The following is a 14,875-nucleotide window of genomic DNA, read 5'->3' on the forward strand; positions in this document are numbered from 1 at the left end:
ATGGATCTAAGTGAAGCCTACCCTGTGCAGCTTACCTCGAGCCCGGGGAAGACATGTGGGGTGGGCTTCATTGAGATCCATGCTGCCAGGACTGGCAGCATGGATCTAAATGAAGCCCCCCCCCCCCCCGCCATCCTGGGAAGGCAGGGGGGGACTTCAATAAGATCCATGCTGCCAAGCCTTGGCAGTATGGATCTAAATGAAGCCCTCCTGCCTTCCCCTGAGTCCTGGGAAGGCAGCGAAGGGGGGACGTCATTAAATCCATGCTGCCAAGCCTTAGATCCATGGCAGCATCTATCTAAGTGAAACCCACCTTGTGCGGCTTCCCTGGACCCAGAGAAGCTCAGGAGGTTGGATTGCTTTTAGATTTGGGTTTTTTTCAGTATTTTTGGCTTTGGAGTCATTCATCCGAAAATTTCCCAAAAATCCATGTTTTCCGGATATTTTTTAAAAATCTGGTTCTGATAAACCTGAAGCTGAAAAATACCAAAAAATTGGTTCTTGTAGGTTATCCGGGCTGTGTGACCGTGGTCTTGGTATTTTCTTTCCTGACGTTTCGCCAGCAGCTGTGGCAGGCATCTTCAGAGGAGTAACACTGAAGGACAGTGTCTCTCAGTGTCAAGTGTGTAGGAAGAGTAATATATAGTCAGAAAGGGGTTGGGTTTGAGCTGAATCATTGTCCTGCAAAAAGTATCAAATTCAGCTCAAACCCAACCCCTTTCTGACTATATATTACTCTTCCTACACACTTGACACTGAGAGACACTGTCCTTCAGTGTTACTCCTCTGAAGATGCCTGCCACAGCTGCTGGCAGAACGTCAGGAAAGAAAATACCAAGACCACGGTCACATAGCCTGGATAACCCACAAGAACCAATGAACTCTGACCGTGAAAGCCTTCGACAATAATACCAAATTTTTTTTGCTGCACAGCCTTAATTGTAACCCTGGCTCTTGCATCTGTCACATTGTCACGACGCTTTGTGTAGACTTGCTGGGGCTACAGCTTTGGCAGCCATTACATGCCTGAGAAACTTGGCTGTCACATCTCCACGGCAAAGTGGTGGCCTATTTGTAAGAGAAAGAGATCCAGTAAAGCTGGACTCAAAGCAAGATGGGAAAAGAACGCTAGGGAAAGAGAGTGGCAGGCAGAGAAAACCCTCTTCCCACTTGCTGCTTACTGGTATAAAAGTATACTCATACTTTGTGTATAAAAGTATACTCATACTTTGTGATTAAACAGACACCTTTTTTTTCTAGAGTCAATGAATTAGTGACCGTTGGGAATGATGTCTGTGAAATGGTTCAGCACTCAAACCTTTAGTGTATCTCTGTTTCCATCAGGAAGAAGAAGGACCAAAAGATTCAGCGCTTGCAGCTGATGCTTCTTTGTCGGAAGCCCTGTCAGTGAAATACAGAAATGTCTGTTTCTGAATCAATTTGCATATATCTTACATGACATTTTTATTGTTAATATAACCAATGCTATTTCAAAAGGATGTTAAGAGAGCAACAGTTATTACACCTTATTTCCAGATGTTGTTTCATGAAGAGAAATCCTTCCCAGGGGAGAGTGCCATTATACACATGAATAGGAAATAGCATATGACACCTACTGAAATGCAATGTTCTCAGTTAAGCAAATGTCTGGTATTAGTGCACAGCAAGTAATTTGCAGTTCTGGATATAGGATGAAGTCTTAACTCTCCTTCAGATGTCTAAGCTATTAATTAAAGCCAACATCAAAAATGTTATCAGCCATGTTCAGAAGGTCTGAAAATCTTTCAGGAAATGTTCTCTAATTTTATTCATAGCAGAATATTTACATACTTGAAAATCTAACATGTTAGAAAATCTAACAACAATCAGCGCACCTGTTGCCAGTCGTAGAAACAGTGAAATCTACATCAGTGACCTGATTTTTGCAGTAGATTGGTCTCTTTAAATACTGTATTTTTCTTTTTAATTTTGATATTTTCATCAAATTCATCAGCCTTCATAAAAAGGGTACAACATTTTATATTACGATTAATTAGGAAGTGGTTTTTTCCCCATTATGAAACTTAAATCCCTTAAATCCCTTAAGCATGGTTTGCTGGACAGTATGGAATACTTGTGTACAGAACATGATGCTGTATATTATTTTCAGATGCTAGCAAGCAAACTGTTTGGGAATTTCATACTCATTAGGATACACAGTTGATCCTTTCTGGATACGGCTGAAATACTGATTATTTGTTCACCTGATTCCCCACCCCTCCCAGAATTGTTGAGACGTCCTGTCTATGCATTTGGCATGAAACTCTATACAAATCGTCTCCCCAAGCCTCAGTGAGAAGTAATGACACTTACTCTGTATATCCTGGAAAGCCCTGAGATACTCCACAGTGAGCAATGGCTGAGGTAATTCACGGATAAAGAGTTTTAGAAGACTTGCTGCATCATGTTGCTTTACAGTTTCCCAGTTGAAAGTCCCTTCATAAAACTTTGCTTCTAGCTCTTGGCAAAGACTCTGAAATACAGAAGAACAGAAAACAGCCACATTTTGTAGATAATATTGTCTGTTTTTTAAAAAGCACATCTGAAATTATTATCCATCCTATATTCAGATTTTATATAAATATAAATGCTCACATACTTCAGGCAAAATCTGTTACATGTTAAAATGGTTTTGTTACTGTAATTCAGCTCCCCCCCTTTCCTTCACTGTATTTCAGGGGCATTTTCACAGGTAGCACTAAAAAGCCTATATTACATTTCCTGTGTATACAAAGTAATGGATGTAGTTATAATGCATGTTTGATTTTATAAATGCTCTTTGATGTTTCAATATTCAATAACAAAAGAAACTATTCAAAGGTGTTTTTAAAATAGTATGTAAAAATGTCCCTTTTTAAATAAAGATTTCACAGAGTCTCTACACCAATATTAGAGATGATATTGAAGAAGTCATTTATCATGTCTAGAATATATTAAACAAACTGCATACGTTTCGGTCCCAGTTGGCCAGGACAGCAGTCCAACACATTGAATTAATTCTTCCATGCAGTTAAATATATTAGTTTTCAGGCCTCTGCATAGGATACGCCACAGTAAGCACGTATGCATGTCTTATCTGAGAAGCTTGCAGATCTCTACATTGCCATCTGGATGAACGAATACTGATTCATTGACTTCAGAGTAATTTAAAAATTTAATAAGGTATTTCTTATTTCTAATAGTGTTACACTTGCTACCAAACATGAGCTACTAGCTTTGTATGTTGAAAGTTAATAATGAGTACATCATTATCTTCCCGAAGCTCAAACATTATTTTACCTTTACTCTTGTGGCAACACCTGGTATTCGAAGAAGGCCTTCTGTGCCCAGCTTTCCCTCTTCTATGTGGAATATAAGCTGCAAAGCAAAATGGAAAGCATATCAGCTTCATAGCTGACAACTAAAATGCTATGGGTATAAAGCTAGTTCTGCTGAATCTCTCAGCAGCCTTCAACCATAATACCATAGTATCCTACTGAGCCGCCTCTTCATACTGGTGGTTCAAGTCCTATCTGGGGGATCGGTCCCAGAAGCTGGTGCTGGGAGATTCCTGCTCTGCCCCATGGCTGTTGGCCTGTGGGGTTCCACATGGTTATCCCCCATGCTATTTAATATCTATGTGGAGCCACTGGGAGAGGTTATTTGGGAGATATTAGCTGTGGTGTCACTAATAGGCAGATGATACCCAGCTCTCCCTTTCTCTCCCACCCAATTCTGAGGATGCTGTTGATGTTCTGAACCAAGGCTTCGAGTCAGTAATGGGCTAGCTGAAACTTAATCCTGACAAAACAGAGATGCTCTGAGTTAACAAAAAAATTCAGATCACAGACATCAGATCTCTCCTGTCTTGGATGGAGTTATATTCCCTTGAAAAGTCAGGTTCACAGCTTGGGAGTGCTACTCAATACAGCAGTCACCACAGAAAACCAGATGGCTGCTGTGGTTCAGAGTACTTTCGCTCAGCTTCAGCTGGTGTGTCAGCTGTCTCTGTTCCTGGTTCAGTCAGGTCCAGCCACAGTGATCCATGCAGCCTTAGTTACATCTAGACTGAACTACTGCAATTCACTCTACTTGGGGCTACCCTTGAGAAGTATTTGGAAACTGCAGATAGTGCAGAACACTGTGGCTGGACTGCTGGTTGGGGCCAGATATTAAGAACATGTGACCCCAATACTACAGCAAACACACCAGCCACCAATCCACTGCTGAGCACTGCTGAGCACCATTGGTTTTGACCTTTAAAGCTCTGCATACTGGGGTATCTAAAGGACTACCTTAATGGAGAGAGCCCCCACCCCCTGACTATCCTATCAGTCAAAGAAGCTCATTTGGTGGATACATGAGAGAGGGACTTCTCAGTGGCAGCCCCACAATTATGGAACAACCTCCCCAGGGAGGTGTGCCTGGCCCCCTCAATTTTTATCTTTAGCAGGCAGTTGAAATTATTTTATTTAGGACTGCATTTGATTAATTTACTAGCAGTTCTAAATCGTGATTTTGAATTTACCGTATATACTCATGTATAAGCCGTTTTTCAGCCCAAAAAAAGGGCTGAAAAAGCCGAACTCAGCTTATACGCGGGTCAATACGGTAGGGTAGGGGAGGAGGGAGGAGGGAGGGGGGAACTTACCGCCATCACCGCCGCCATCGCCGTCGCGCCCGGGCGCCTTCCTCCGGCCAGCAGCAGCCTGGAGGGGCCTCCTGCCGGCCCAGGAAGGGCGCGCTGCTGCTGCCGCTGCGCCTGGGCACGTTCCTTCAGACGGCAGGGTCCATCCTGGGCCGGCAGGAGGCCCCTGCCGGCCGCGGTGCTGCTGCCGCCACGCCCGGGAGCCTTCCTCCGGCCGGCAGGGGCCTGGAGGGGCCGGCAGGAGGCCCCTGCCGGCCACGCCGCCGCCGCCCACGCGCCCGGGCACATTCTTTTAGCCGGCAGGGACCTTCCTGGGCCGGCAGGAGGTCCCTTCCGGCCGCTCCGCCGCCTCTCAGGTGCCCGGGCGCCTTCCTCCTGCCGGCAGGGGCCTTCCTGGGCCGGCAGGAGGTCCCTTCCGGCCGCTCCGCCGCCTCTCAGGCACCCAGGCGCCTTTCTCCTGCTGGCAGGGGCCTTCCTGGGCCGGCAGGAGGTCCCTTACGGCCGCTCCGCCGCCTCTCAGGCGCTCGGGCGCCTTCCTCCTGCCGGCAGGGGCCTTCCTTGGCCGGCAGGAGGTCCCTTCCGGCCGCTCCGCCGCCTCTCAGGCACCCGGGCGCCTTCCTCCTGCCGGCAGGGGCCTTCCTGGGCCAGCAGGAGGTCCCTTCCGGCCGCTCCGCCGCCACTCAGGCGCTCGGGCGCCTTCCTCCTGCCGGCAGGGGCCTTCCTTGGCCGGCAGGAGGTCCCTTCCGGCCGCTCCGCTGCCACTCAGGCGCTCGGGCGCCTTTCTCCTGCTGGCAGGGGCCTTCCTGGGCCGGCAGGAGGTCCCTTCCGGCCGCTCCGCCGCCTCTCAGGCGCTCGGGAGCCTTCCTCCTGCCGGCAGGGGTCTTCCTTGGCCGGCAGGAGGTCCCTTGGATGAGACATTCCTAGACCAGATTACAAAGTTCTCAAAGAGATGGGACACAGTGGTCATGGGAGATTTTAATCGCCCCGATATCTGTTGGAAGTCCAACTCTGCTAAAAATGCAAGGGAGAGGGAAAACAAGATCAGGCCTTCACGGCATTTTTAAAATGGTGACATTCTTCCCTAAAATGACAGCAGCGGACATAGGTCAACCCCATGGCTGCCATAATTAGTTTGACCCTAAGAAAAAGTCTCGGTATTCCACAAGGGTAGGTGCCTGCCTCACCCCTTCCAGAAGGCTGTTTCATGGAACCTTACCAGGCTAATTCATGCTATGGTAATCTTGAAGCTAGATTACTGTAATGTGCTTTGCATAGGGCTGCCCATGAAAATAAACCAGAAACTGCAGCTGATGTAAAATATGGCAGCCTTTTTGCTATCAGGCTCTGTCTGTCAGGGCTGCATTATACTGGTCAGTGGCTGCCTATCAGTTTCCATTTAAGATGTTGGGCCTGGGACCCTCATAGGTGAAGGATCAACTCTCTCCTGATATGAACTTCTACAGCAATTAGCATTCCTAGCAGCAGGATCTCCTATAAATGTTCTTGCTGTCAAGGACACAATCTGATATGGAACAGACCTTTTCTGTTGCTGCCCCCACTGCCATGGGACAGCCTTCCGGGAGGTGTGAAGCAGGGGCACCCTTGTGGCCTTCCAGCAAGGCAGTAAGAGAGAACTATTTAAAACACCATATGGGGCAGCTTGACTGGGCCCAGGTGTATTTGTTTTTAATGATGCATCTTAATTTTTTGAAGATGATTATGTTTCTATTGTTGCTACTGTTGTCACCACCTTGGGTCCTGACTGTGTTAGGCAAAAGACAAGTTACATTAAAAAAAATACTTAGTACTTAAAGTATACCTCAAGAGGCAAGTAAGAAATGGACTTACTATGATTACTCACTTTTTGAAAGATTAGGGGTATCTTGATGCCCGGAACTCTCTTCTGATCTTGCTCTAGCAAAACTGGCAGTGGGACTCCAAAAATTCCAGATTCTGCATGAACCAAGAAGAGACAGAGACACTCTTCACTTCTCTTCCAATTCATGAAAGGGTGAGACAAAAAGATTTTTCTTTTCTAACCTGTTCAGAGCTACTATCTAGTACATTCAAACAGTGAATTAAGATTACAGTCCCGTTGTATAATTACATGAGAGTAATCCTCACTGAATAGGTGCCAGCTCCAGGTTGGGAAATACTTGGAGATTTGGGGGTTAAACCTAAGGAGGGCAGGGTTTGGGAAGGGGGGGACTTCAGTGGGATATAATGCCATATAGTCCACTTTCCAAAGAGGTCATTTTCTCCAGGTGAACTTATTTCTGTTGCCTGGAGATCACTTGTAATCTTAGGAGATTTCCAGCCACCACCTGAAGGTTGGCAACTCTACCACTGAATAAAGTTACTTCTGAGTAAAAATACTTAGGATCACACTGCAGTTCACTCTCAGTATAATTTAAAAATATAGGTTAGCTCATCTAACTTATGTCTTCCACCATCTATAATCAAATAGCCTTTAGTGTCTCGGAATAATAAAATAATAAAATATAAGTGAAAAAATAAACTTATTAGAATCTGTATTGTTTTAAATGGTGCAGTGCTAACCGTACAAAGATTTTCAGAATTATATAGAAAATTAAGATTACAAGAGTCTTTAGAAATTATGAACATGTAAGAATTCAGTCCACCCAACGTGGCTCTGCATACCTTCATATTCTGCCACTACAGAATCACATCATGCCATTAAAAAACAGTACCATACTTAAATTTACTCTTCTGTATTAAATCTTTTTAAATTGGCTATTATCTTTGTTACAGTTTCACCCATCTTTAAAGCAGAATTGCTCTTCAATAATGAAACAGTAACCAAAAGTAAAAGTATTCTTGAAAAGGAGATACACTTGCTAACAATTTAATTCTTGAAATAGCACACTGAAAAATAGGAGATTGATTGGTACAGTTGATTGATTGGTATAGCGGAGTGGTTTGATTATGTACCGGGAGACAGGAAGTCCTGGCTCCCAATTCAACTTGTGACCATGCACTCCCTATGTAATACAAAGTGGAATTGTTACTGATTACGGTGCAGTCACCAATAGTTGACTGTTCTGAATTAGGTATGATATGTTTATCATACTTTTACAGAGCAAACCCAAAGGGGCATGTAGCTCTGACATGAAGCATGAAAGCAAATACAGCTGTCCTTTCCAAGTTCAAAACACCCATAATTCCAAAGATATTGACACAGCTTTTCTACATGCGTATAAACTGTACACACCTTTTAAGGAACATAAAAATGAAAGTAGGGGAAAGGCAATTCCAGCCACATTCTGTGGCTGCTGGTTTTGGTATGGAAGTTGTTTTCTGTGCTGTGCAATGGAGAACTTAATTGTGCCCCTGCCGTCTCTCTCATCACTCACTGCTTTCAATTATTTAGCTACTGCAGTGTCGTCTCTGCTGAACCTTGACTGAAAAGTTTGATACAAACAGACATTTGATTAAGTGGTAACATGTTTCATGTACCTGTAAAATGCTAAAGGGAAGGTCAAAAATGAAGACAGATAGCAAAATGGGAACATTTCCTGCACAGAGGAGTATATTTTAATGCATCTCCAGCCTAGTACACTGAACTGGGATTATCTGCATATATAAGCACTTTTTTGTATTAAGGGAGGACAAATGTTTGACATGAATTTTGCTTTCTCTTCCTCTGAAAGAGCCACTGGGTACAATGTACACTATTGCATAATAAAGAAATTGGTTCCCCAAAATCATCCAGGTTCCTAAATCTATATTGGGTATAAGGAAAGAAGATGAAGTTAAAGCAATCACATATTTTACAGAAGGTAGAATATTAACATTATAAGAAACCAAGAAGGCTTGCAGGTGAGGGAAAGAGGAAGCGCTTGCTTCTCCCTATCCATGGAAAATTGGAAATATTTACTGAATTTTTTCCTGATATATGAAATTAGGGATCTACTAGGGTTGCCAGGTCCCTCTTCACCACCGGTGGGAGGTTTTTGGGGGGGAGTCTGAGGAGGGTGGGGTTTGGGGAGGGGAGGGACTTCAATGCCATAGAGTCCAATTGCCAAAGTGGCCATTTTCTCCAGGTGAACTGATCTCTATCAGCTAGATATCAGTTGTAATAGCAGGAGATCTCCAGCTAGTACCGGGAGGTTGGCAACCCTAGTGCCTACTAGTCATCATAAAAGATCTATTTCTTAATTTGTGGAGTGACAAACAGAAGTGGACTGCCAGGCCTAGGATCTACATTCTGCAGGTCAACCAGTCTGAATCAGCACCATACTGTGCAGGATGCTGTGCTGCTTCTCAGTGGCAGCAGATCAGATCCTCTCTCACATACCCACATCTCTGCAGAAATGCCCAGAAGCCGGATCGAATGCAATTCAGGTTCATGCTTTATGGAACTGAAGATTTCCATCTATGATATTGGTGTCTTTTACTAACAGTGCAATCTTAAACAGAGTTACACCCTTCTAAGTCCATTGAAATTAATGGGCTTGGAAGGATATGACTGTTTAGGGTATCGTAAACAACAGGACATGGTCAGCTTTGTTTCAACTTAGGAAAGTGTTTTATTTAGTTCTCTGACTCTCTCTGACTCTGGCTTGGTCTTTTATTCTATCTCTGAATCCTTTCCTTTTATCCCTTAGAAGCTCCTTGATCAATTGATCTTGAGCAGCATGTATCTAGTGTTGGAGGGATATAAGGACTGAAACAAATCTTGCCACTGCCAATGTAGCCTTAGGGTCCCTATCACTTAGTAAAAAAGGCATTATGTCAGTCTCTCTGACTCTGGCTTGGTCTTTTATTCTATCTCTGAATCAGCTACCTCAGCATCCTACTTACACCCTGACAGGATAAGAGTAACAGAAATACTTTAATACTCAAAATATTAAGGGGGTCACAACAAATTATACGATGTTTATATACATTTTATTGATACACGTAATATGTAATTTTTAGGTTTAGATTATTTGTAGTAGCAGTAGTAGCTGTTGTGGTTTTCATATTCTCTATTGTGGCTGTTGTTGATTGCTTGTTTGGTTGTTCATTTTTGCTGGTCAGTGACCATATTAACAAATTATTATTATTATTATTATTATTATTATTATTATTATTATTATTATTATTATTATAGCATCCCACTTCCATAACTGAGGCCTGCAGGGCCAAAATTAAAGGACATGAAAAGCAGAAACCCGTCCCCTAGTGGCTTCTTGCACACATTACATCAGGTAGCACTATGAGCCTCCTAGGTGTTTGTGTTATAGAAATGTTCCACAAACACACAACGCATGTGCATGATGAAACTTGCAGCAATACACAATATCAGTGCAAATGGGTGGGAGATTGTAACATTATGGCTGATAGGTAGAAACTAGAGATGAGGCCTCAAGACAATTCAGGTAGTAGAACTTTCTCACTTTTCTCATTTTAGCAGGTATGTCAACATCTTTACCAAATTCCTCTAAAACACAGCTTCCCATTTAAAAAGCAACACATTTTGTTTCTTTTTTGCATTTTGTTAAACTGACCAGTTAAAGCTGTTTGTTGCAATTTTGAAATGTCCACTGTAATATACAGAGGCGGCCCCTTTGGCTCTCTCATATTTTGCTGAGCAAAGGCTCTATAGTGTTCTCTCGCTGCAGCACCCAGTAACGATGTGAAGAATTAGGGAGAATGGTGTCAAGACGGCAGAGACTCTGATTAGTGCCAGAAGCTAGAATTCATATAATGAGGGAGGGAGGAGAAATATTTCACCCCTGGTAGACGCTTTTGATAATGAGACCCTATTTGCCACAATATAGTTTCTACATTAGCAACATAACATAACAATTTTCAGCCACAAATGCAAGCGAAGGCCGAAAAGAAGAAGTTACCCATTTGGATTAAAATTATATCCTTCTGTAAAATTAGTGACTGCTTTAAAATCAGGAAATGGGAGTGCCACCCCACAAAGAAAATCCCTACAAAAGTATCATGCCATAGCACAAGTCTTGCAGAAACATGATATAGATGCAGTTTTCATAAACTGCTGGTCAAAATGGCAACACAAATGAAAATCTTGGTTAGAGTGCCAATCAGTCATTTTAAATTGCTATTGCAGCACTGCCTCAGGGCCACACCCACTCTTTCTTTTCTTTTCCCTTTTCTTTTTTCTTTTTTCCCCCTTTGGGTATAAATTGACTAGGAGCCCCATGGCGCAGAGTGGTAAGCTGCAGTACTGCAGTCCAAGCTCTGCTCACGACCTGAGTTCGATCCCAACGGAAGTCGGTTTCACGTAGCCGGCTCAAGGTTGACTCAGCCTTCCATCCTTCCGAGGTCGGTAAAATGAGTACCCAGCTTGCTGGGGGTAAAGGGAAGATGCCTGGGGAAGACACTGGCAAACCACCCCGTAAACAAAGTCTGCCTAGGAAACGTCGGGATGTGACGTCACCCCATGGGTCAGGAATGACCTGGTGCTTGCACCGGGGACCTTTACCTTTATAAAGTGACTAGACAACACTATGAGACATTCAGAATTTAGTTTCTTAATGCTAGAAAGAGTTTAAAGTAAAATAATGGAATGTTCAAGCAATGGAACATCATGAAGATCAAAAAGGAAAGAGAGGGCAAAACAGGAAAATAATGGGCAAGGAGAGTGAAGGGCCAAGCAGATGAAACTCAAGTAGATAAATGCATTATAAATAGGAGGTTGTAACATGTGCCTAGGACACGTGGTAAACACCAGCCGCACAATGGAAACACTGGAAAAACATAATGCTTTGTTAAAATCCTCTTTGGATAGATGCTTCTAAAACCAGTTTCTCTGCATGTTACAGCTTTGCCTCGTATGTGGTACAATCTCACTGAAGTTAAAATGTAGTAGAAGAGATCTAAGTCATTAACATTTTCTCACTAAAAATGCAAGCAAAAGAGTTCCACACTGGCTTGATTGTGCTCAACCTACAAACTTACCTACATGAAAATATCCTGGTAGCTCCTCACAAAGATATGAATGGATTGTACTGTCAATCCATAGAACACACTTGTAGAATTCGAGAAGACACCATGGCTCAATGGTAGAGCTTTGTATGCAGAAGGTCCCAGAATCCAGATAAAAGGATCACATAGTAGGTAATGTGAAAAGCCTACCCAAGACCCTGAAAAGTAACTGCCAGTCAGAGTGGACAGTACCGGACCTTGACAGACCAGCAGTCTGATTCATTTTAGGGTTGCCAATCTCCAGGTGAGTGCCTTCAGTTCTCCTGAAATTCAAACTATGTCCAGACTACAGAGATCAGTTCCCTTGGATAAAACGGGAGCTTCGGCAGGTAGACTGTGTGGCATCACTGAGCTCCTTCCCCTGCCAAACTCGGCCCTCCCCAAATCTCCAGGAATTTCCCAACTTGGAGTTGGCAACCCTACATTCACATAGACTCCTGGAGCATATTTTTTTGATGTTGTAAAGCAACAGTCAGTGCCATCCACTCCCATCCCCCAGAAAAGAAATTAGCACCTGAATGACTGTACTGTTGCCGTGTTTAGTCTTTGTGTGTAAACAACGTTGACCTCAACAGCTCACATGCGGACTCAAGACTACCCCTAAAATACAAAACTTTGTTGATGTAAACAAAACCAACTCACCTTTTATTTTCATTTTTATAGCTTTTTGTGGCTTCATTTCTGTTCCAAGTACATCAAACAGTGCAGTCAGCTCAATCAGTGCTAAAGAATGGATTTTCCTCATGTCTTGAATGGCAAGGTCCCCAATCTTTGTGGTGCCCGTTTTGTCCTTTGGCAGTCTGAAATTCTAATTAGAAAGTGTAGATCGTAGGGTCAAATTAGAATTGCAACACATTGCAAAAAAGAAACCATAGCTCACACTGGTGTGTGTTTGGATGGCTTATATGACTATCAATTAGGATTGCCAGGAATAGCCTGGCAACCAGCAGGGAGTGGAGACATGAAGGGTGCCGTAAGGAACATCATGACGTCACTTCTGGTGGATTAAAAATTGTTGTGTTTTTTTAATTTCAAAAATTGCATTATTGGGGAGAGTTGCTATATTTCATATTTGCCATTATTTGGTTTAAGAAATTCACTTAATATACTTGTGCTTTATTTATTAATTAAAACATTTATACCCTACCTTTCTTGTAGTTAAATACCAAAAATAACAGCAAAACCCAAATCTCTCCCCCATCCCCCAGCTTAAGAGATGCCTGCTAATTAAAGCTTCCTCAAAAGCCCTGGCAAATAAGCAAGGCTTGCAGCTCCTCCTGAAGATCTCCAAGGAGGGGGGCTCCCTCACCTCTTCAGGGAGCCCATTCCACAGAACCGGAGCCACAGCGGAAAAAGCCCGGGCTCTGGTCAATGTCAAATGGGCCACTCTCAGTGGTGGGATAGCCCAGAGTTGGCGGCCTGAAGACTGTGGTTGGCACACAGGGACATATGGAAGGAAGGCTTGGCATCTCTCTCCTCCTGCCTGTCCCTACTCTTGAATTTAAAAGGAGGATGGACCAAAGCGTCGATGATCAAACACAATGGGCTGGAACTTTTTAAAATAACCTATCTTTGGAGTGAGTTATAAGTAATCTAAAACAATTTAAGGACTCATCCTTTTTCATAGCTTTATGATGCAGAAAGCTAAACATTCAGGTTGACAAGACTTTCATACACCTTTCAAAAAGAGAATAAGAAACAGGCCACATACTGTGCAGAGAAGAGGCTCTGGGGAGGCGCTATTTGTCCGACTGGGTGTTACACACATACATGGGGCAGATAGCAGCTCTCCCAAGTCATTTCACTAGGCAAATGGAACAAGGAGGAAGCCAAAGGCTCTTCTCCTCCCCACCATAGTGGTCTGGTCCTAATGGGAGCCATGAGCTCTCTCACAGCTGATGTGTGATTGCCTGAGAGAAAGTCAGGTTGGGGGGGGGATACAACACATTAAAAATTGTATTGTGTAATTTGGTCTTCAGGAAAAAGGCCAGATTAGACCTCTTCTCCTGAACCTAATTTTCTGTGTGGAGGAAATTTTATCTTTCTGCCCCACCCCTTGAAATCACATAAACTCACATCTGTGATCTGAAATGGGACAAGGAATACTACCTCTCGTCCTAGAAGAGTTACACCATTTAATCTGCTGTTTGCATAACCCAACCATAATACGCAGCACTCTCCGTTTCTTCAGGCTCAGAGCTGAGACATACATTTCAGAAGCCAGGTAGAAAAATGTTGACAGTGAAATTAAAGATGTTGGCGCAAGAGGACAGGGGGCACCTACAGGTAGCAGCATGTCGTCATCCCTGTTATCTTTGAGACTTGCTTGCTCAGAAAACGATATTTCCAGGTCGATGTCCGTTTCAGACACTGGCACGTTCTCCTTCAGGCTGTATTCTCCAATACAGTGGCTATGTGCTAGGCATTGAGAAAAACAAGAGGAAAAGAAACAGACATTTTAAATACTAGTTTCCCCCTCTTCGTTCATAATTTATGCAAATAAAAATTTATCCCCTGTCTGAGTAGTTTTTTATGACTAATTGATAATTGTTTGGATTAAAAGAATCACAAGCAGAGTTCTGATTACACAGGAGGGCTTTTTTGCTGCAGCCTCTTGCATATACTTTTAAGCTATTCTTGCAAGTGGAATAATCATCCAGCAGCATGGGGTACCCAATAAGGAGTGAAGAGTGCAAACTGGGCACTTTGTGTTCTGCGGGCAAAAGTGCCATCAATGCAGACTAAGTCTTGTTGAGTTCAAGCCAATTCTGTCTCTGATTTGAATTAATCTGTTACTTCATAGGATTTGACACAAGATGGTCATCATGATGCCCCCACATTCTTTCTTCCTCACAGAAGGTCCCCCTTTAGGCCTGGTCCACACATGCATCAGAATGGAGGTGACTAAAGCAGTGCTGCCTGCTTGACTGTGTGGGGGGGTGAGGGTTGCCAGGTCCCTGTTTGCCACCGGCAGGAGGTTTTGGGGGCGGAGCCTGAGGAGGGTGGGGTTTGGGGAGGGGAGGGACTTCAGTGCCATAGAGTCCAATTGCCAAAGCAGCCATTTTCTCCATGGGAACAGATCTCTATTGGATGGAGATCAGTTGTAATAGCAGGAGATCTCCAGCTAGTACATGGAGGTTGGCAACCCTAGGGGCAGTGGTAGTTATGTTTTAATATCTCCTTGTGCTAAAAGCTTCCTGCAAATAGAAAAACAGCAAAGGAGGCAAAAGACTGGGGAACATTCCT

The 14,875-nt window shown here is 43.6% G+C and overlaps 1 protein-coding gene across 1 annotated transcript in view; it reads right to left on the reverse strand.

Moving 5' to 3' along the window:
• The window catches only part of ARHGAP18 (Rho GTPase activating protein 18), an 86,326-nt gene that overhangs the window by 12,595 nt on the left and 58,856 nt on the right, over positions 1-14,875 (reverse strand). The window contains exons 7-12 of the mRNA XM_056856227.1: positions 13,914-14,047; positions 12,272-12,437; positions 6,528-6,619; positions 3,319-3,396; positions 2,353-2,512; positions 1,319-1,401 (exon numbers count right to left, since the gene is read on the reverse strand). Of these exons, the coding sequence (XP_056712205.1) occupies positions 1,319-1,401; positions 2,353-2,512; positions 3,319-3,396; positions 6,528-6,619; positions 12,272-12,437; positions 13,914-14,047 (713 nt within the window). The remainder of the gene's footprint in view (positions 1-1,318; positions 1,402-2,352; positions 2,513-3,318; positions 3,397-6,527; positions 6,620-12,271; positions 12,438-13,913; positions 14,048-14,875) is intronic.

This window comes from Euleptes europaea, chromosome 10 (assembly GCF_029931775.1).
Source record: "Euleptes europaea isolate rEulEur1 chromosome 10, rEulEur1.hap1, whole genome shotgun sequence".
In the NCBI taxonomy this organism is placed as follows: domain Eukaryota; kingdom Metazoa; phylum Chordata; class Lepidosauria; order Squamata; family Sphaerodactylidae; genus Euleptes; species Euleptes europaea.